Source organism: Microtus pennsylvanicus, chromosome 10 (assembly GCF_037038515.1).
Source record: "Microtus pennsylvanicus isolate mMicPen1 chromosome 10, mMicPen1.hap1, whole genome shotgun sequence".
Taxonomy (NCBI): domain Eukaryota; kingdom Metazoa; phylum Chordata; class Mammalia; order Rodentia; family Cricetidae; genus Microtus; species Microtus pennsylvanicus.
The window spans coordinates 34,182,050-34,205,827 of record NC_134588.1 but is presented as its reverse complement, the minus strand read 5'-3'; the positions used below and the strand labels follow the sequence as shown (position 1 = coordinate 34,205,827).

General features: G+C 37.9%; 1 protein-coding gene across 4 annotated transcripts in view; it reads right to left on the bottom strand.

Moving 5' to 3' along the window:
• Dennd1b (DENN domain containing 1B) overlaps window positions 1–23,778 on the bottom strand; it is a 210,468-nt gene that overhangs the window by 143,318 nt on the left and 43,372 nt on the right. For all 4 annotated transcript variants that reach the window (XM_075988141.1, XM_075988142.1, XM_075988143.1 and 1 more), the window contains exon 3: window positions 10,948–10,991. In XM_075988141.1, the coding sequence (XP_075844256.1) occupies window positions 10,948–10,991 (44 nt within the window). The remainder of the gene's footprint in view (window positions 1–10,947; window positions 10,992–23,778) is intronic.

Here is a 23,778-nt window from a genome sequence, read left to right as displayed (position 1 = left end):
GGTCTGTTATGTGAGTTGGTTTTACTTGAAGCTATCGATACACTTTCTTTGTTCTATGCATTTAGTATTTTAATTTGATACAATATGGGAATTTGTTTACCCAGTGTCTTCTATTTGTTGATTTTAAATGCCTCTCATACCTAATTTGGGAAACATTCTGCTATAATTTTACTCAAAATATTTTCTCTCTATTTAGCATTAAAATTTTTTTCTAAGCTCACAACTCTTAGATTTGTTATTTCCATAAGTGACAACATATCAAATGTGATCAGTTCATATTTTATTATGTTTTCTTGTTATCTGAATGCTGTAATTCCTCTACTTGGTCTTCAAGTTTTAATACTCTGTGCTCACCCTGATCTATTCTACTGTTGAAGTTTTCCACTGACTTACTGAACTTTTCATTTCCAGTTTTTCAGTTGGTTTTTCTTCCATATTTCTATTGATTTACTAAATTCTAATTTTCATATCCTGTAGTGACTTCCATTGTTGTTTTCTTTGTTGTCACATAGAAATCATTTTTAGTGTCTTCTCTGATTCTCTGAGGGGTGTGCGTGTGTGTGTGTGTGTGTGTGTGTGTGTGTGCGCGCGCGCACGCGTGTGTGTTGGCCCATGCTTCATGCACTCTTTGATTTCTTCTGAATGATTTGCTTGAGATTTCATCTGACAGTCTCATTGGAGGCCATTACTGTGTGATGAGTAAGCTTTGGAGGAGCTGGACTGCCTGGAGTTTTCACACTTCCTGTGTTATTCTCACTGAGATGTGCTCACGTGGGATTATGCCACAGGATAAATTGGTTTAAATCACTTTTATTTAACAGAGATGTTGGCAATGTTCAAGAGAATCAAGGTTGTAGTAGGGCTGAGGTATTATTCTGTTCTGCTACACTATGGTAGAACGTCAGAGAATACTGTCTTCAAAAACAGCCACTATCATATGGGTAGATCATTATGGAAACACAGTCATAACCAAAAAATAAGCAAACTTAAGTGCTCATCATTTATGAAATAAAGGAACACTGATCATAATGAAGCATACAATAATATTAGTTACTATGAGTGAGTGGGAAGCAAAAAGGAAAAAAATCAGACTAGTAATTAGTATTGTGTTGTTGACAAAAAAAAAGGTTACAGAGGTCTAGGGCTATAGTACCCTGATCTATTTCATCTGATCTCAGAAACTACCTATGGCCAAGTCTCAACAATATTTGGAGGAGAGAAAATACAGGAGGAAAGTGAAGGGGAAAGGTACTGACAAGCGATGTCGGACAAGCGGCAGTTTTACCTAAAGGTAGAGTGAAAGGACTAGTTGGAAAAGAAATCCAATCTAAAAATAATTGGAGAGATGGTACAGTGCACGTGAAATAAAAGACGGGAGTTTCAGCATTAATTAGGAACGGACAAGAGGAAAAGACAAAAAGTGTGTCAACCAAAACTAAGGATGTATAACAAAAGCCTTTGAAAATAAGTTAGTTGCAAAATACAACTTTAGACAAAGGGAATTCAAAGGGAATGATCTTGCATGGGTGAACAATGGTGCTCCAGGAGACACAGGTTACTAGATAAAATCACAGGACCAGCCATAGGAGACTTCCCTAGCAGTTCTTTTCCTTTTTTTATGGATTTTTATTCAGCAATACACCTTTCTGTGCTTCCCTCCCTGCCTCTATCCTCCCCTTCAATCCTCTCCCATGGTCCCCATGCTCCCAATTTATTCAGGAGAGCTTAATTTTTTTTCTACTTCCCACATAGATTAGATCTATTTATGTCCTCTTAGGGTCCTCATTGTTATCTAAGTTCTCTGGGCTTGTGATTTGTAGGCTGGTTTTCTTTGGATTTTTGTTTAAAAACTACTTATGAATAAGTATATATGATATCTGACTTTCTGGGTCTGGGTTACCTCACTCAATGTGATGTTTTCTAGATCCATCCATTTGCCTGCAAATTTCAAGATGTCATTATTTTTTTCTGCTGTGTAGGACTCCATTGTGAAAATATACCACATTTTCTTTATCTACTCTTTGGTCGAGGGGCTTTTAAGTTGTTTCCAGGTTCTGGCTATGACAAACAATGCTGCTATGAGCATAGTTGAGCACATGTCCTTGTGGTACAATTGAGCATCCTTTGGGTGTATACCCAAAAGTGGTATTACTGGGTCTTGAGGAAGGTTGTTTCCTAATGTTCTGAGAAATCGCCATAATGATACCCAAAGGGGCTGTACCAGCTTGAACTCCCACCAGCAATAGAGGAGTGTTCCCTTTACCCCACATCCTCTCCAGCATAAGTTGTCATCAGTGTTTTTGATCTTGGCAATTCTTACAGGTGTAAGATGGAATCTCAGAGTTGTTTTGATTTGTATTTCTCTGATGACTAAGGATGTTGAGCATTTCTTTAAATGTCTTTCAGCCATTTTAGATTCCTCTGTTGAGAGTTCTCTGTTTAGGTCTGTGCTCCATTTTTTTTTATTGGATTATGTGTTCTTTTGATGACCAATTTCTTGAGTTCTTTGTTTATTTTGGAGATCAGACCTCTGTCTGACATGGGGTTAGTGAAGATCTTTTCCCATTCTGTAGGCTGTTGTTTTGTCTTGTTGACTGTGTCCTTTGCTTCTCAGTTTCAGGTGATCCCATTTATTAATCGTTTCTCTAAGTGTCTCTGCTACTGGGGTTACATTTAGGAAGTGGTCTCCTGTGCCAATGCGTTTGAGTGTACTTCCCACTTTCTCTTCTATGAGGTTCAGTTTGGCTGGCTACATGCTGAGGTCTTTGATCCATTTGGACTTGAGTTTTGTGCAGTGATAGATATGGATCTATTTTCACTCTTAGACATGTTAAAATCCAGTTAGTCCTAGTAGTTTTTGACCAGGGAGTCCCCAGAAACCTCCAGAACAACACCGTTTATGGCCAATGCCTTTGGTTACCCACCATAACTGCATGGAAAGGTCCTGCAGTTATAGACACCACACACTTTGGCTGTAGGACATAGAGAATTCAAGCTCCAGCACACCAGGAGACTTCTCTCTGTTTCCTGCTTTTATAGTGCAGGAAAGAGCTATGGATCCTGCTGGAGGAGAGAAAACACCACAGGTCTTAGCAAGTACTGGACTCACATGGTGCAATACTGACCTGTCAAATACCACGCACTCGCTGATACAATACTGTACTACTGTTACAGGGTAACTAAATGTTTTCTGATTGGAAATGAGGCTAGCTCCACAGAAGGGAATTTCATGGTTGGTACTATAATATAAATAAGTATTTATATTCACAGTCTAGGGCTGTTCTCAACCTTTTCTAAAGAGCTTCTTTTTGCAGTGGGCAGAAGTTAATGATCAAAGTTCTGAGCTTAAGAACTGAGCATGAGTGCTCAGTGCTAAATGGGACAGCGAGCGGCACACACACACACACACACACACACACACACACACACACACCAAAGTTCAGAGAACATTGTGGGAAAGGAGGCAGAAAGAACATAAGAGCCAGAGGGGAAAAAAAATGCTATGAAGTGCTGTCTTCTGGACATGACAACTGTCACTCTCATGAATTCACAGCAGCTGTGGTCACCCCAGGCCCCACCTTTTACTGAGAAGCTATTGGCAATAGACAGCTTGGGGGAAAAGAGAATCACTTTTTTTCCCCTGAGGATGTGACCACTGACCAGTAGGTTTTCCACACTCTGGTGGATGGCCTCATGCATTCGCATATGGGCAGCTCAACTCGACTTAGTGAGCTAGCCAAAAAAGAACAATCAAACAAACAAACAAAACATGAGGTTAGAGGTTTGGGCATGCTACAGGCTACAGGAGATATGAGGGAAGCTGGAGGGAGGAGAGGGGATTACATACACTATCTCATTGTCATCGTACACATACATGAGACTCTGTTTAACTGGGTATTAAATAAAAGATAAAAGTGAAGAGAGGGCTGTATAAGGGCATAAAGTACTAATACAGCCCAGCTTGCATGCCAAGTCCTGTCTCTCGTCTTCAGGAATTCCTTTCTGAGGTTTACAGGTGTCTGTCACACACCTGGGCATTCCTTTGTGAGGCTGTGTCACAGATACTGGTAATCCTTCAGTGCTCTTTGGTGATCCTTCAGAAATAAGTTAGTGAATGCTGGCTGGCCCTGACCTCAGAAAAGTCCCCTGGGGGTTGCCAAACATAGGCTGGTTCCATCTTCATGGGTCAGATGATGAATGTTGGCATTCATCATCTGACCCAGTGTGGTCCTTCCGAGTGTCTATCTATACTCTTCTTAGTCTCCAGTACTGACTGGGTCTTTACCTGACTGAATATTATGTTTCTTACTCTAAGATTGTGCTGTCTGAGGACAATCATGCTAAATGAAATAAAATCTTGCAGAAAAATAAATGAAGTATCTGAAACAGCAAAATTCACCAAAGCAGAAAGTGGAATGGTGCTCAGCAGACTAGGGATAATGTCCACCTGCATGAGCTAAGTTCCAGAGACCTCTTATAATTGTGTGCATGGCACACATCAGGTGTAAAGTACTTTTTCCTACACAACAGAGACACTAGAGAAGATTGCAGATACACCCTTCACCTTATCTATTTGACTTTCCCTTAGTGCAGTTTGAACAAATACAAGAAAGCCACCATGTCTCAAGCAAGTTCCTAGCCTTCAGTTACTATCCTAGTGCACAGATGACCAAGTGGAAACACCTGATTAAATGCCCTTTCTCATTATTTACTTCTTATATACCAAGAGCAGGAAGCATAGGCATGAAGTTCTACATCGTCTGGCTCAATCTCCTGTGTATCTATCCTCAACACCATGTTTACACACTTCACACCAACTTTCCCCAGTTCGTCAGAGCAAGGCTTGTGTTTTACATCCGTGTTACTTCTCCATGCCCCAAATCTCAAAACGTGGGGCTTATTCCCTAGCTGAATAATAAATCTAGTCAAAGTGTTTTGCTACTGAATTAACTCCAAAGAAGCTTTCTAAATTTTTGCAATTTAAAATGCAAAGCATTAAATGGTCCTAAATAGCCAGCAGGAGTCTCTAAAATATAAAAGAGGAAGGAAGTTAGATACATATTACCCATCTCCTACAGAACAAAACAGTTAGAAAAAGCCATAGCACATAAGGTTATCAAACTAACTTTCTCATTATGGAATCACAGAAATAGTAGGGGTCTGTAGAAGCAGATATCCTTGTCGTTAAACCTCACCTCCCAGACTCTCTTGCACTGGTGAATTCTGTGTCACCACCTTTCCTGAAGCACACTTAGATCCTCCTAGTACTTGAAGGATACATACACTAGAAAACCTAGCACAGTCAAACTGGAAACATACAGCCTTAAAGCTGTGGTCTTCTTCCCAGAGTCTCCTTTATACACCTGAATGCTAACTCTTCACTAATATTGAGTTTCAAACTGCACACATTTGATTCTCTTTGTACACAAGTGTATCAAAAACTAACTAAAGCTGCACGAATCCCTGTGTCTATGTTTTGTGAAAATGACTGCTACACTCCATTGGTCTCTTATTCTAGGCAAACAGGTTTAAGATAAAAGTATATATTATCAATCAGTACAAATCAAAATAAGTTATAATCACTATGGAAAAAACACAATGGAACAAACATAAAATTGTATAATATTTGGATAGCTGTTTAAAGAAAACTGAATAATTTATATTTTAAATAAAATATTCAGTAGTACAATTTGTTAAAGAAAATATGTAAGAACCAGGAAGCTCATTTTTGCAAATAGGTCTATATAAAAAGGGCCAGAATTAGTGTTCTCCTTAAAGTATTTATACTGAACATCCGACATTATACTTCTCAAGACTTAAAGTGTCTAGCATATGTAAAGTCTATTAAAATGCACATAACTTATCTGAATCAACATGAAAATATACCTAATAAATATTGCTATTCATCTGGCTCTTTTAGTTCTCTCTTAATATACAAATGCATTTCTTTTCTCCAAAATACAGCAGCTGGGAATGAAAGAAAGATTTCAAGTGATCATTTTTACATCATATTCCATCATCTTTTCATTGGTTTCTCTGAGCTTTCCTTTGAGGGAGCCCCTTTCTTTAAAAAGAGGTTTCTTTTTAGATCAATCCATATTTCCATAATCCACACTGCAGTTTCCTCCTCTTCTCCCCAGGGTGGACTAACCCCCACATCCCCAACTATGGCTTACAACTGTCATTAAGCCCTACAACAATAACAAGACAACAAAAGAGCGGGTGGGTATGAGGCTAGCTAGTACCATATGCTGACCAAGCTCAGCATTTTTAGCTGCTATAGAGTAGTTTGAAACTTAAATTTTTTAGTCGTGAAGTGTCTTCACACCACTTGTTTGCAGAACTATTTCAGGCAAGAACTTTAAACTCTGAGAAGCAACCAACAATACTTCTTTTTAAAAGCCTGTCTGCTAAGGATATGTTGAGAAAGGAGCGAGCAGTCCCTAAATACAGAAGGGTACAATCAGTGAGTACTCATTCTGCTCATCCCAGGCCCCATTCTGCTTAAATCTAAAGAATTGTTTAAGACTCATTTTTATAACAGCATGCAGATATGAGCAAGGCTGATTCAACATAGCCTTGTCCGTGTGAACCCAAGGCTTTATAGCAATTTCAACAGGCATTATTTCCATAAAGTAACATCTAGATATCTTACTCTATCCATCTTTTGTTTCATACTCAACTAACTTCAACTTTTTTTTTAAAAAAAAAAAAAAAGTAAAAATGAACTTACATGTAGAGTTCTGACCTGCCAGAGCAACAAACTCTTTACCTAAGACTCCACACTGTTCAGTCTGTTTGGGAGAACCTATATGACGTCACTATGGAAATGTCATTTGTCCATTCTGCTTCCCTCAAACATGCTGTAGAACTTGACTTTTGCCAATAAAAAAGCTTCTGTAAAAAAACTTGTATTTATTTCGACTGAATCACATATGACTTTACTTCTACAGGCTGCCAGAGTAAAGTCATGCCTGCCTATCTGGACTAAATCATTTGTAGAGTTAGAGCAAGTTCATTAATATAAAATAAAATATAACTACCCTACCTCTAGAAGCTCACTAAAGTAAAAAATTTTCATCCTTCAGCAGAACAGTTATGTCATTTTTAATAGGGTTTCAAATACAAAGTTAATGTTAAATGCATTTTAATATTCAAATACAATGCCAAATGTTTCTTAAATACTTTTCACTACAAACTTGTGAGAGCATGTTAGTTCCACTGCCAGAAAAGACCTATTTCATAAAACAAAATTTAGAAAATATCACTGTTTTTCCAAATTAGCTCCCTACTGTTGGCAATGAAAAATTTAAGTTCAACAATTCAAAAATATAAAACACATTTACAGTAACTTAAGAGTGTAGTCATGTTTTATATTAAATTTTCCAACACTGTACCTGCAAAGGAACTAAATCACATCTTCATAATAATAGTTGACAATCTGATTCTCTTCTCAATACATATGAAGAACATAGTCCTGTATATTCCTACCAACCAAAAGCACACTGACAAGAACTGGCATTCTAATGTTACTAAGATAGCTATAAAATGTTTGAAATATGAAACAAAGTAAGCATCCAAATATAATTATAATTTTTATATTAACCTATTCTCTTTAAAAAAATCTGATATTCTTAAAAGTTAATCATGTTGTCATAGGAATAGGCCTGTCCAAACACATACATGTGTATGCACACACATCCTCACAAGAGCAGTGAAATAAAATTGACTTTCACATCAAAAGTCAGCTTGTGACTGTACCAAGCAAAAAATATTTTAAAAATTAATTTCTGAATAGTCCATAACTGCTCATAATTATTTTGTTATACTAAAATCAATAAGTTATTGCCAAATAACTTAGGTCTTCATAAGTGACATACTAAATAAAATTACAAAATACCCATATATCAATACTGCTCAGTGTTAAATCATGAAAATCTTTGCATTATCCAAATTTCTTTTTAAGTCAGTCAGGGAGAGAAAAATGAATGAATATATAAACTCTAAGTGGTCACATGTTCAAGAGGCATTCCTTCTAAACCGCACAGTGAGACAGCTACACTTGGTTGAACATAAAAGACAGTGTGAACTGCCGAGCCTGACTGTCAGGCAGCTAGCTGGCAGCCTCTACAAAGGAAAGCCCCAAAAGGACACAGCTGAAATGCACACGTGAAAATGTCTTTCCGATGACACACTTAAGATTATAATTTAAACTTTCCAGATACTTCCTACACGATTTGCTACTGAACGGCACGTTGCTAATGCGGCTGCAGTAACTGAAGCATCTGGCCTGTTCCAGCAGCCTTCTCAGTACTTTTATCTATGGAAACGAAAGGGAGGAGGAGGAACCCTGGTCAGGAACTCATCAGGAGTCAGTGGTGAGCACTCTAAACTTCAAGCTGCAAACTCCTCATCAAAGCCACATCTTTCATTCATACTTTAATGAAACCCCATTATATTTGGCATATCCCTTGAGCTCTTTCTAAACCGAGCTTTACACGGAGCTCTCAGACTAGACTTCCTAGAACATTAATTGCCTGTTTTTCCCACTGTGGTCAAGATAACTTATCATGAGTTTACTCAACTTTCTTTATTTAATATGTCACTCATTCAACCAAATAAACATCTATCCACACTTTATTATGTGACAGCCACAGTGGTATGTGGAAACTAAACGGAAAAAAAAATGAGAGGGAGGGAGGTGGCAAAGAGGAAGGAGGATAGCTCTTGAGATACAAAAAATAATCTATGAAATTACACACAGGTTGCTGTAGAAGCTCAAGAAAGCCTCATAAGAATTCATTTTCACGTTGGGGTTTAAGATTAAGGTGAAATCTCAGCAATGTAGTAGCCTAAATAAAACCTGGTCCATAACAATAAAGTCAACGTGCCAATGAGGAAGAGGGAAATCTTATAAAGCCCCACTACTATATTAAGAGCTATAGGCAATGAATGACTGCTAAGAGAGAGAATCCATCTTCCCCAGGGATGAGCCCCTGATATGTTATCCAGTCCCAAGTGGTCAGCACTAAGAACATGCATATAAGCAATATTAAACTGATTTGGTAGGTTGATACTGTCATATTTATATGTGTATATATTAACAATAGTAATTAAAGAAAACAGAAATAATATATGAAAGCAGTAGGAGGATTTGGAGGTACAGTTAGGGAAAGTGGGAGAGGGGAGCAGGGTGAAGCAGGGAACTGAAGATGATCAAAGTGTACTATACATATTATGAAATGTCATAATGAAATCTATCATTTTGTACAATTACTAAATGCTAATAAAAATCTTAAAAGACTGTGATGATGCTCTGTTGGTGGCAAAAGCCTTTAGTCCCAGCACTCTGGAGGCAGAGGAGAGGCGATCTGTTCCAGGCCAGTCAGGGCCACACAGGGAGACTGTACTCGAAAAGACAAAACCAAAGACTGTGAGGACTAAAGTACACTGAATCCCTGGGGTTTATGGGCATCACCGCCACTAACACAGTGAACTGCTCCTGCCTTAGACCAAATGCAGGAACACTGACAGATGTATTATATCAAAATGCACAAACAGCATTTTATTAACCAAGAGGACCAGCAACAGGTGATCACACTAAAGTCTGCTCAGGTGGACAGGCAAGTATGTATCTTCATATGTGATACCAAGTTAGGCCTCCCTAGGGTCCCAAGGATTCTAAGGAAAAGTTTTAAAGGGAGAAATAAAAATAATGTAATAACACTTGAAAGGGGACATGAGGATGCTTGTAGGGCAGTGGACAAAAGACACTGAGGAGATAAAGAAACAAGCATTTCAGACCGGTAGAAAGAGTCCGGAATCACTGAAGAATATAAACACACTTAGTTGCTTATGTCAAAGTCACCCCTTCACTGGAAGGACTTATAAGAATATTTACGATATTTATAAATCCATCATTCACTAAAGGCTAAAAGCAACTTAAGAATAAATACCCTTTTTCTTTGAAGTCACGGTCAAGGGCAACAGACATGATCAGTACCTAACATGCCCATTTAATTGGTTCGTTCAAGTTGACTCCCAATTTCCCATCTTTCAGGTTGACATTCTAATCTCGAAAATTATCCTTTCACAATATTCAAAATCATGCATACTATTTCTGAATAAATACTTGTAATGATACACTTTTGTGAGATTGACTTTTTGCGAATTGTGGAAATCATACCTGAGAACTAAAAGTATGAGCTGGTGAGATTACTTAAACAGTGATACAACTGTTATTATCTCACTTCTTTTTAGGCAAAAGAATGGAACTTATTTATTAGGTATCTGGGGAATTTCACCAAAACAAATTAGCGCAAACTATAATTCAATCTCAAAGTGATATTCCCATAACATAAATTTTAAAATATTTTTCTATGCACTCACATCAAAGTAGTTGGGTTTTGGTCATAGTAAGTATTAAAGAACTACAGAAGACTAAAAAATGCCAACCAAGAAATTCGTCCTGTAGTTTCCTTCTGACATTTTAGCTTTCTAAGAAAATAAAGTGATAAAAATTATTCAAAAATAAGGAAATAGTCCTAATTCAATTTCTAAATGTGATTCCAAAATCATTGTGACAAAAACTGATTTATATCATTACACTTTTTTCTAAGTGTACAGAAATAATGGGTATATCCAACCAAAAATTAATAGTGTTAAGTTTTTATGACTGGGAGCTTTTATTGTACCCAAATATATATCCCCTAGATGAAAATGTAGAACTATGTTGAGACCATAGACACCCAGCTGCTATGATTCTCACTGTAAGTACTTCTTAACTCACCTGCAAGGTCACTAACAACTCCTCTGTATATTCTCCATACTTTGTCTTTCTCAAATTTTATCAAGAAAAATAATTGCAGCTATTCATATACAGTATCAGCAGTTCATAGTAACAATAGAGTGTTTCAATTTAAAAAGTTTTTAAATTCTGTTCCCAACCTGGTCTCCAAAGTCCTCTGGGAATTTCCACAGTATCGCAGGACCTGCAAACAATCGACACACGTCAGTAAAGGAAGCGCAGGAAGATGCCAACATCCTTAAAATGATCAATTTTCATATTTTAACACAATTTTAAGGTTAATTTCTCTATATCTTATAAGATTAAATATTTTGACATTTAGGTTTAAATAATCTTAGCAATAGAGTGAAATAAAATTCATAACTTAAATTCATGCTACTAAAAATCATTTCTTTTAACAATCTATTTGCATGCCTTGGGGTCTAATGTAATATAATACATTTTCAATTAAAATACTTTATAAAAACACAAGTTATGGCTTGAAAATAAAATGTAAAAGTAGTAAGTAGTAATAATAATCAAACACAGTCTCAGAGACTAGACCAAAACATTCCATTCTAAATTCCCATGAAGAATATACGATGTCAATAATTAGTTTTGCTTTATTCAGTTTTAAATGCTCATATTTAAACTCTAATCCTGAGTAGTAGGTAAGCTACTAGGTAGATTTAAGACAGCCTTTTAAAAATAAGTTTGATTTTGCAATCTATTTCAGGAAATAAATGTGATTTCTGTGTGTGGATCTCTAGCTGCAGTATCAACAGCTTTAGAAACACTCATACACCTGTTTCCTTTCACTTCTCCCAGACCCCTTTCTAAATGTGGTAAAGGGTGGTGTTGCTGGCTTTGATTAGTACGAGTAAGTATTTAGGTCATGTACGTAATTCTGCCTAAAAGAATATTTCAAATGAGTTTTTAAAGGGTAGCTAAGAATGGATTAATAGCATCTCTGGAAAAGGGCTGCTGAAACCCATGATAGAGCTAACACACCAAGTGCTGTCAATCTCAACTCTACCCCAAGTAAAGGGCCTCAGGGGCCAGAGATTGGTTCTGTGTATCCAGTGGGCAACTACAGCTCAATTGCACAACTGCCACCATCTTATGGTGCATTTTTAAAACTAAAAATCGGGGTGCAAACTTTCTTAAACATTAATTCCAAATTCCAAAAGACGTCTAGCAGCACTTTAAACATGAGCTGACTCTAGTACTTCACACGTAGTTCAAATAAGATTGTTTTTCACTTGAAAACAAAGCATGTTTTCCACAAAAAAATTTTAATTAAATAATAATTAAGAAATTAAAGCTTTCCACATAAATCAACACAAATAAGCAATGCAGAAATCTTACATAAAACGAATCATTAGAAATATATGAAGAGCAACATCAGATGCTTTGTCTTCATTCATATAAAACAAATGTTTACATTTTGGAAATTAATGTGAAAAACATCAAAGATCAAGTGAAAATCTTCAGAAAGAATTATCTTACAGATCCTATAGATAATTACATCCCAAATTGTTTAGGTTTGTGTGGCACTTTTACCAAAACGGAGAGATCATAAGAAAAAAGTACACAGAAAAATCTTCAGGAAGAAAGTATGACAGTAAATTACTGGTAATAAAAACAAATCACACAGAGGCAGGCTAGTCACATAGCATGGGGTGTGCTTTGAGGCAGATATTTATCTATCCCTTTCCATCAACCGCAACTTTAGAGTCAGTTGCTATTTCAGAATATGAGCAGTTTCTTAGGCCTACGTCTGACCTCGGGATGGTTACCAGTTGCACAGCCCCACAGTCTGGTTTTACTGCTGGCTGCAGTTAGCTAAATATGCTTTGGCTGCCTCGCTTTTCACGCACCCCTTGCTCATTCATTCATCTTTTTCTAGACACTACATTTTCACAGAAGGAAAACAAATGACTATATGAAAGGTTTATTGGATTAAACATCTAGTGGAAAATATCCTATTTATTTTCATTAAATAAACCTCATCCTTCAGCAGCATGCAAAACTGCATTAGACTCATGTGCACCCACATTCTGAAATGGATTAACTTAGTTACTGCTTATATGGTTATATTTCAACTACATGTTTGTAGCATCCTTTCAGAGTACCGCAAAGGAACAAAAGACCTGAGAAAAATAATCCGATTTTGTCACTTCAAACAAAGCCTGAATTTCTCTTCCCTGAGGATTACTCCAGATCCTCATCTGATGTGTCAGGACCGATTTTATGCTGCTCTTAAGGGACAAGGGATAGGAGCTGCTAGTGGGGTTGCGAAGCTGTGACAGGGACCCTGTGCTCGTCCCACCAGTCAGAGTCTGGGGAGACTCCACACCCTACCTACCCAGAAGCACCGCTGCTGACAAGAAAAATGTGTCACTTCATCCTCACATAGTTACAGCATAAGTACACAAATGCTTGTTAAGTCAGTAATCCTGCAGATAGTCAAAATTACTGTTTCCACATGAGCACAAATGCTTTTAAACTGTGATTTTTAAAAATAAAGAAAAATCCTTTAATTTGATATTTCACACTTTCTAGCCCTTAATAAAAAGCAAAAAATTAAAATAAAAATACTAGTGTGGATTATACTAAACAAAAAAATCACAGGATAAAAACAATACTTCCTAATTCCCATCAATTAATAAAATCTCTTTGATTCTGGGGAATTCAAAGATGAGTTAAATATACAGTTTCTTTACTATTATGCATCTAGAAAACCAGAGTTCAGACACTATTTACTCCAGAAAAAATAGAATGTACAATCTTTGTATTTCTCTTGAGTACAGATTTGTTTTTTTAAATATATACATCTATTTTATGTGTATAAGTGTTTTGCCTGGATGTGTGGATGTGTACATCAAATGTGCCTGGTGCCCAAGGAGGTCAGAAGGGAGCAATGACTTCACTGAAACTGGAATTACAGACAGTTGTGAGCCACCAGGTGAAATGCAGCCAGTGCTCTTAAGTGCTGAGCCATCTCTGCAGCTCTCTGATGACAGCTTTCTCCAAGCTTGATTCACTCACATTACAGAATGATGTTTATGTACAAGGAAACTGTGGCCAAAGCATGAGACGTTCTTAGCCTCCTCAAACAGCTGGCTAAGTAAGATTGGAGCTTTCTTGGCTCCAGAGAACTTAACTTGGAATATTTCCCAATAATAAGTACTTCTGTGGCCCATCTAACTAAGTTCCACCTATTTCATTCAGAACTAAACCCATTGACTCCTGACTCATGAGCAGAATGTCAAAGACTGTCTAGGGTTTGACAATTCAATTGAACTTGAAGAATCCTTCACTTGGTAAATTCAAGAAATGCTGCTAAGAAAGGAATGTCTTTTGAAAATAAATTAATAGAAATTATTAAATAAAAATTAGTAGCCCTTTTGAAAATGTGTGGTTTTTTTTAACTTTTTCACCTATGGAGATACCATAGCAAAGTTAAACTGGATCCCTACATTTAGGAGAGGGAGCACGAGCAAGGAACTCAGGACCGCGAGGGGTGCACCCACACACTGAGACAATGGGGATGTTCTATTGGGAACTCACCAAGGCCAGCTGGCCTGGGTCTGAAAAAGCATGGGATAAAACCGGACTTGCTGAACATAGCGGACAATGAGGACTACTGAGAACTCAAGAACAATGGCAATGGGTTTTTGATCCTACTGCACGTACTGGCTTTGTGGGAGCCTAGGCAGTTTGGATGCTCACCTTACTAGACCTGGATGGAGGTGGGTGGTCCTTGGACTTCCCACAGGTCAGGGAACCCTGATTGCTCTTCGAGCTGATGAGGGAGGAGGACTTGATTGGGGGAGGGGGAGGGAAATGGGAGGCGGTGGCGGGAAGGAGGCAGAAATCCTTAATAAATAAATAATTTTTTTAAAAAAGCATATATAGACAGGGTATGGTAGTGTACACTTTTTAATCCCAGCACTTAAGAAGCAGAGGCAGGTGGAGATCTATGAGTTCAAGGCCAGCCTGGTCTACATAGTGAGTTCCAGGACAGAGAGACCCTGTCTCAAAAAAAGAAAAAGAAAAGAAAGTGAGTGTATGTGTGTGCGTGCATGCATGCGTGTGTTATGACGCTGAATTAAGAAAATGCATTCGAAAAGTCAGGATGCAAGCAAGTCTGTAAGAATTTTCATAATTAGTGATTGATGTGGGAGGGTCCGGTCCATTGTGGATGGTGGCACCCCTGAGGGGTAGTCCTAGGTTTTATGAAAGTAGGCTAAGCAAACCAAGGGGAATGAATCAGTAAACAGCATCCCGCCATGGCCTCTACATCAGCTCCTGCCTCCAGGTCCCTCCCTGACTTCTTTCAGTGATGGACTATGATGTGGAAGTATAGGCCAAATAAACCCTTTCCTCCCCAACTTGCTTTGGTGATGGTGTCACATAGCAATAGTACCACTAACTAGGAAAGAGGTCCTCCATATGAACCTTTATTAGATTAAAGGAATCTAATCATCACTAATGGATTATTTGGGCAACAGGAAACATCCTAGCCTGGAGAAACAAAATACATGATATCTTGAATAAAAAGAAAGAGGGTATCCTTTCTAAAAAGTAAGCAAAATTTAACATACCAAGAATATAATGTAGCAGGGAGACATTCTAAAGAGACGGGGCTGGGTTGGCAAGAGGAGAAGTGGCAGCAACCAAAGGAGAAAGAATAGCCAGGTAGAAGGACAGCACAACTCCCATCTTGGGCGTCACGGGGAGTGGCATTCTCCTGGAGATGAATAAAGAAAACAAAAACTGACAAGTGCTGACAGTCATAGAGAAGTGATGGCTGCAGAACGAGCACCTTTTAAAGGTGCACAGCCATAGTAAGAACAGCGGGGCAGAGAAAAGAGGCAGACAGAACCTGGGCCACGCACTGGGCAAGAGGTCTGTGTCCAAGAGAAGGAACGAAGCAAGGCTGTACATGCTGAGAGCAGAGAAAGGAGATTCTGCTAGACGCCCTTCTTAGATAGCAGTATGTACCTGTGTGTGCTTACAGGAACCAATGACCTAATGAAAATCCAAGAGAGAAGAGACCCAAGGTCACTAACAAGGCAGGAGGAGTGGGGTCCTGATCAAGACAATGGCCTGGAGCTTAAGCAGGAGCAGAAATGTCTTCCGTCCTCACAGACAAAGGATGCGGGTAAGCATGGTTCTGAGAGGATCTGAGGAATTGGTGTGGAGGGTTGTATAAAACCTGCTGCTTCCTCCCCTCACTCTCATGGTATAGGAAGCTCTCTGAAGTCAGATGAACAACGAAGCATGAAACCACTGTTCAGGTAATAAGTATTCAGTGTAGATAATGGTTTATTCTTGCATGAAACACCAACAAAGTGGGATTTCCCATCATAATGCAACAGCCAATGTGAGAAGGACATCTGGTAGATTCAGTCAACACTAGGTTTCTGTCAGCCACAACTGATGAAAAGAGAACTTAAATGTATGAGTAATTATTAACTATAAATTAATCATCCCATACTAGCTTTAAAAAGTGAAATTTTCAGTAAAATCCATCCATATTGTATATTATTACCAAAACATACAAATACATTTGAAAAGGTGTCTTTTCAGACCAATGACTATTTAAAAATTGCAAAACAGAGAAGATAAGTAATGGAAGTATATGTGAAATAGCAAGGTGGGGTGCCGGTAACGTGAACCCTTCCGTCACCCTCAGCGAGGGGACTGAAATCCAGCAGCTCAGTCCATCTTCCCCCACTCTGAGTTAAAATGAAGAGCAGCCTCATCTGCCTACCTACATGTATCACATAAATATCCTTCATGTGCAAGTAAGACATATTTAAATAATATAATTAAATAACCAAAGTTAAAATTAGAAATTCAGTCATATCTGCGAAATGTTTCAAATTCATAATCATTGCAGTTTTATATCCAACCTGATGACAAAGGATTTAAAAACACTTCCTATACAGTTATTTAGGTCCTTGTTGAAGCCAGAGGCCAGAACAATCAATAGCTTACATTTTCCCAGCATGCACCACAGCAAAGCATAACTTATAGCACTGATGAGGAGCTAGCACTCATTCTGATAGTTTAGTAATGCAACTTTGTGATTCACACACCCATGAACTTTATAATATCACACATTTTAAGAACATAACCAATATTGGAAAAAAGAAATTGATTTCTAAAAATTCAAATTAGAGAATATTCAATCTTAACAAAACACATAGTCAGATGTTTGTACAAATTATTTAAGTTAACACATGAGAGGTTACAGACAAGCCACTTACCAATGCTCAATGTGTCTGAGCATAACACAATGAATACATCCATTGAGATTCACAGGTGCCCAGTAAACAGGCAAAAATATTATGAGAATTAAAATTCATATTTCAAAATATATCATTAATATAAACTTTTATTAACTTCTTAAAGATCTAGTGAGCAGTTCTCTCAACAGAAGTGTCATGAATGCTCTTCTTACAAGCCAGACTGCTGGATCTCACACACAGAGAACCTCTAATCCAGTATACATGGGTCTAACAAGCCCCATATGCTGTTGTCCCTGCTCATCCTGTAAGGATCACAGCTAAAGAACTAACAATAGACCACATCCATCTCACAAAGACTAGCACTAAGGAATTTAATATTTGTTAGCTATAGATACTCTAGGCTGTGTTAGTACTTTGGAATCCCCTTTCTTTTTAAAGAATGACTTATGTGTGTCTATGATGTGTATATATGAGTGTATACAAACACATGCACAGAAAGGCCAGAAGATGGCGTCAGATCCTGCAAAGTTAGAGTTACTGATGTTTGCAGAATTCCCAGCTTGTTATTTGTTACGAAAGTGCTGACGTTCAAACTCCAACACTCCTGATTAGGCAGCAGGCACTCTTAGTCCCAGAGCTGTCTGTCCAGCCCCTAGAGAACACTTTAGTATGTGCAGATACACCATACACATGTGTCTTCACAGAGCTAGGAAAATCACCATCAATCACAAGTAGATCAGGAGATGATTCAGTAAGAAAAACACTACCAAATGTTTGGAAAAGTCTATCATCATAATAAATACTAACATCATAATTCTATTTCCTGGCCCCAGTGAAAAGAATCCCATCAAAATTGTTGAATTGTTTAATGGTATTTGGGGTTATATCGCTTTAGCAGCAACCATGGAGGACTACAATCTTACAGCTATACATCTACTCACATATGCTAACAATCCCTCTATCCCTAATGCGTATGTACATGTACAGGTATTCCACTAGAGCAGTGGTTCTCAACCTAATACAGTTCCTCATGTTGTAGTGACTCCCAACCATGAAATTATTTTTATTTCTACTTCACAACTGTAATTTTGCTACTATTGTGTATTGTAATGTCAATATCTGTATTTTCTGGTGGTCTTAGATGACCCCTGTGAAAGGGTTGTTCAACAATTGCCCCAAAGGGGTCATGACCCACGGGTTGAGAACTGCTGTGTTTTCTTACGATGATTTATTTCATGCAATTTAAATGAATAGCTCTATTTCAATAACCTACAGGATAAACGAACAGAGAAGATAACTGTAGACATGAAAAACTGTTTGCACTCTTTATTCATATTTTCAAGAAAAGTTCATGCTCTGTAGACAGAGTTTTGTGAAGGAAAGAGTCTTTTTCCTCATGCAGCCTTAGAGCTGTGTCCTTTGTCTCTGCAGTCAGACACTGTTGCAGGGAGGACTAGAGTACAGGTGTCTCTGCAGGGAGGACTAGAGTACAGGTGTCTCTGCAGGGAGGACTAGAGTACAGGTGTCTCTGCAGTCAGACACTACTGCAGGGAGGACTAGAGTACAGGTGTCTCTGCAGTCAGACACTGTTGCAGGGAGGACTAGAGTACAGGTGTCTCAGCAGGGAGGACTAGAGTACAGGTGTCTCTGCAGGGAGGACTAGAGTACAGGTGTCTCTGCAGGGAGGACTAGAGTACAGGTGTCTCTGCAGTCAGACACTACTGCAGGGAGGACTAGAGTACAGGTGTCTCTGCAGTCAGACACTGTTGCAGGGAGGACTAGAGTACAGGTGTCTCAGCAGGGATGACTAGAGTACAGGTGTCTCTGCAGGGAGGACTAGAGTACAGGTGTCTCTGCAGGGAGGACTAGAGTACAGGTGTCTCTGCAGTCAGACACTATTGCAGGGAGGACTAGAGTACAGGTGTCTCTGCAGTCAGACACTGTTGCAGGGAGGACTAGAGTACAGGTGTCTCTGCAGTCAGACACTGTTGCAGGGAGGACTAGATTACAGGTGTCTCTGCTTCCACTGCTGCCCTGCTGCACTCTACGAAACACAGCTCTTTTCTCACTCACAGGCTGGGGCTTAAAATGCACTCACAAGGTTGGATTACTTTATTTTTGCCTATGAGAAGATATTTTGAACAAATCAATTCTTAAATTATTAATGCAATGAAAAAGTCTAAACTCTACAGTGTCCTATAGAGAGTACCTGAATGTAAAGAAACCTAGAAAAGGATATTAATTACTAATAGTACTCAAACACTATTTCACTATCATTAATATAATTCATCGCTTAATAGTATATGTTTAAATCATGTATATATGATTTGAAGAGAAATTAAAGCCTTGTTTTAGTATGTTTCATACAGCCACTTGTAAAAACAGGCACACTTGTATTCATCACTTTACATACCTAATATAAATATTTTAGAGCAATTTTAAAATGTGTTCAATTTTTCACCGTCTTAAAAATGTACATGAGCAATTGTCACAAGAAGTCTAGTTCAATGCCCCCATGCTGATGACCTATTCTAAACAGTCACATTGATAACCAATCTACTTATGTAAAATATTTTGGGTGGTTTTGAAAACTACAACCATACAAACCAAAGTTTATTTTTTTCTAAATGTTTCTTCTAGAATGATCTAAAATTAGTATCGCAGTTCGAAATGGGGATGCTCTTTTTGCTTATATATTAGCAAATTCCAACCGGTCAAAGGAAAGAGGACTTCAAAGAACCTTAAGAAAATATAATCCACCATATAACATATTAGCTACATCATTTTGCTTCCTCCATTCTTTTTAAACAAGCCCTATTATGATAAAATGAGACCCCTCATCAATCACCTGATAGAGTAATTCCAAACTTAACCAAACAGGGCTAATGGGTGAGAATTGAATTGAAAACACCTTGACAAAGAAAGCAATTTCTTTTCTTCGCACTCCTCTGAAGCTGTGGGTGATCATGGTAATCGAACCATCAACAGTGAGGGGCCATCTGTCCCAAGGGCCCTTCAGGAGAAGGTTTTTTTTTTTTTAAACCAACAAACAAAAAGGAAAAGAAATGCTGTACCACAGATGTTCAGTCTTGATTAATCTATGACAAGGAGCTTACAACTGAGAATCAATGTTTTGACGTTTTTCAGATACCAATCATTAAAAGCCAACACGAAAGTTTTTATAAGAACACAGAAGAAAAGGTGAAAGATGCTTTGCGTTATGACCCGGACAGCCGCAGCTAACAGTACAGCAAGGCCTTATCACCTACCTTCCTGACTTCCTCAAAGGTGAGAAGCAACACTTTAAGTTACAGCGTTAGTTCTTTGTGATTCTTTGTACACAATATGACGTTAAAGAATACATTTTATTAACAATACTGAGTATACTTAATTCTCTGAACTAGTGAGAAGAAATAACATGATCATTCAGAAATACAAACTTAACCTATCATAAGGCACTTTCATTTTATTCATAATTATTTTAAATGTTAATATTACATCAAAATATTATGAGTTGAAGCACAACCTTGGTCAAAGACTTTCATATTTAACACAAAGGTTACAAAGTATAACATACTCTCACACTATTAGACATAACAGAGTTTTAGTCATTATAAAATAAGCAAAAGTTCGTGATTAGAATAATTAATTATAAAAATGAATTCAAAAGTTGTCAATAAGAAAATATGTTTAATATGCAGAGAATAATTAGGGTAGAAACTGCACCCATAATAAAATATTACCAGATTAAACACACTGTACATTTTTGTCTAGAATACTTTCAAGTTAGAATCACATTAAATGGGGAATCACTTTAATAGTGAGATTCAATAACAAAGTTACTCTAAATTAATTAATGTTTCACGTCCTTTATCTTTGTATTTGTCAAACCTGGGCCTATGCTCTGTGACCTCAGGCACATAGCAGATTCAGGAACAAATGCCTCGGAAAAAGTCAATTTAGATCTTGCCAAATGCCACACCTCATCAAAGGCTTAAGATACTAAAATAATTGAAACATCATGTATAATAAACACAGGATCAATTTCTATACAATAAGGATGATTCAAAACAAAATATATGCAAACAGTAAGGGCTTTTTTTGAAAGGGGAGCTTTAAAAATCAGAACTTTAAGAAATATGACCCCAATAACTAGACAGCACACTGGGCTGGCACAATGACTCTGGGGAAAAGAGACAGCCACCAAGACTAACAACCTGCATTTAAACACCCACATTGTGGAAAGAGGAAACTGTCTCACACAAGCTGTCCTCTGACCTCTGCACATGTGTGATGGATGTATACACACACACACACACAAGGCAGGAAGGGGGAACTAAACAGACCATATATATATATATATATATATATATATATATATATATATATATATATATATATATATATAGTGTGCAGAAGAGAGATACAGTGAACCGAAACAGACATCAAAGAGAGCAAAGTTAGACAAGCACAGGGAGGTAAAAGGCAGAAACAGAAGAGGAGGAGAGAGAGAGAGAAAGGGACAAGAAAGAGGGGAAAGAGGGAGAGGTGGAAGGGAAGAAAGAAAGGTAGGGATACGAGTATGGAGGGGAAGGAAGAGAAAGACTGAGAGGAAGAAGGACAGGAGGAAGGGGTTATGTTAACTGTCCTAGTCAGCACTGTCACTGTGATAAAACACTGACCAGAAGCAACTTGGAGAGGAAAAGGTTTATTAAGTCTTCCAGGTTATTGTCCATCATTATGAAAATCCAGGGCAGAGCTAGAGAAAGGAACTTGGAGACAGGAACAAAAGCGAAGATGCTGGAGGAACAAACAATGAGGACTAGTTTGTGTGTTCTGGCTTGCTCAGTTACTTTCTTATACATCACAGACCCAAATGGCCAGGAGTAGCTCTGTTCACAATGGGCTGGGCCCCAGCCTTCCCACATCAATTAGTAATTGGGGAAAAACCTCCTCCCCACACACACAAGAGTTAGATGGAGGTGATCTCTCACGAGGTGGCTCTAGTTTGTGTAAAGATGACAAAAGGGAGCCAGCACAGTGATAAATCCACTTCAAAATCTAAAGGACTAGACCAAAAGAGAGAGATGTGTACAATGGAAAGGAAGAAAATAATATGAGAAGGATTAAAGACTACCAAAACTAATGAGAGACACAATATTCAGAGTGAGGAACCACAAAAGAGTCAAGTAGGATTTCCAGAAACAGCGGAGACATCACAATAAAATTAAAACATAAAAAGCTACTTCCAAAATCTTTCTAGAAAAGAATATATTTTATTTATAGGTCTCACAGCATACTTCTTAACAGCAGCAATGAAGGACAAAAAAAAATTGGAATAAAATGTTCAAAAGCTCTAAGAAAGCATGTTAGTTGTACAAAAATTATATGAACAGGAATATAGCCAAAATACACTTTCAGAACAACTGAAAGGAATAAGCATTGCTAAAAGATATACGCAAAGGCCAACAATATGGCAGGACACAGAAGCAATTTGCACAAATGAAGAGTTTTCTGTGTACCAACAACACACAGAGTAAGAGACTGTGGAAACACTACCATTCACAATAGCCTCAAAGAATCTTGAGGAATAAACCTAGCCAAGAATGTGAAATACCTCTACAGTGAAAATGTCGAACTTCTCAAGAAAGAAACCAGATCATGGAAAGGTATCCCATGCTCACAGGTGGAGAGAAGTAACATTATGAAAATGACCTTTTTTACCAAAAGCCTTTTACAGATTCAATGCAATCTCTATCAAAATTCAAATGCACATCTCATTCATCACAGAAATAGAAAAACTGATCCTAAAATTTCTTTTTTTTTCTTTTTTTTCTTTTTTTTTTTTTGATTTTCGAAACAGAGTTTCTCCATAGATTTTGGTTCCTGTCCTGGAACTAGCTCTTGTAGACCAGGCTGGCCTCGAATTCACAGAGATCCGCCTGCCTCTGCCCCCCTAGTGCTGGGATTAAAGGTGTGCGCCACCACCGCCTGGCCCTAAAATTTATATGCAACCACAAAAGACCCCAGAGAGTCAAACAATTCTGAACAAAAAGAACAATGCTGGAGGTATTACCATCCATATCTTAAGATATATTACAAAGCCATAATAAAAAAAAATATGGTACTGGCACAAATGGAAATGCAGACCAATGAACAAAATCAAAGACCCAAACTGAGTACACACAACTTTAGCCATTAAGTATGGACAAAAAATGAAAAAGTATTTACAACAAATGGTCCTGAGAAAACTGGATATCCACATAGAGAAAAAATGAAATTAGACCCTTATCTATCACCATGCACAAAACCTAACTCCAATTTCCATATGTTGAAAAGAGAAGTTTCCTTGAAGAAGAAAGTTTGTAAGAGCCAGAGATAGTTCATGGCTCCAAGGAAACAGTGTCATCCAGGCACAACAGAACTGCTGCACATAAGAAACCAGAGACTGTGACATCACGCAAAATACCTGCACAACTTCAAGCCAGACAAACAGTTCACTGTGGAGACGGGAAAGCTGGCACAAAGCCCCACCCCAAAAAGCTATTTATAATCGATACCTGCTAGGATTGGGAAAGCCAGTTTTCCCCACTGAAGTGACAGTGAAAAATATACATCAACCACACTCCAGGAGCAGCTGGCCAACACAAAAGAGACTCCGTGTTTTTGTGTATGCTATTGTTTTTGTTATAGTTTACTGTATTTTGTTTGTTTTCTTGGGTTTTAATT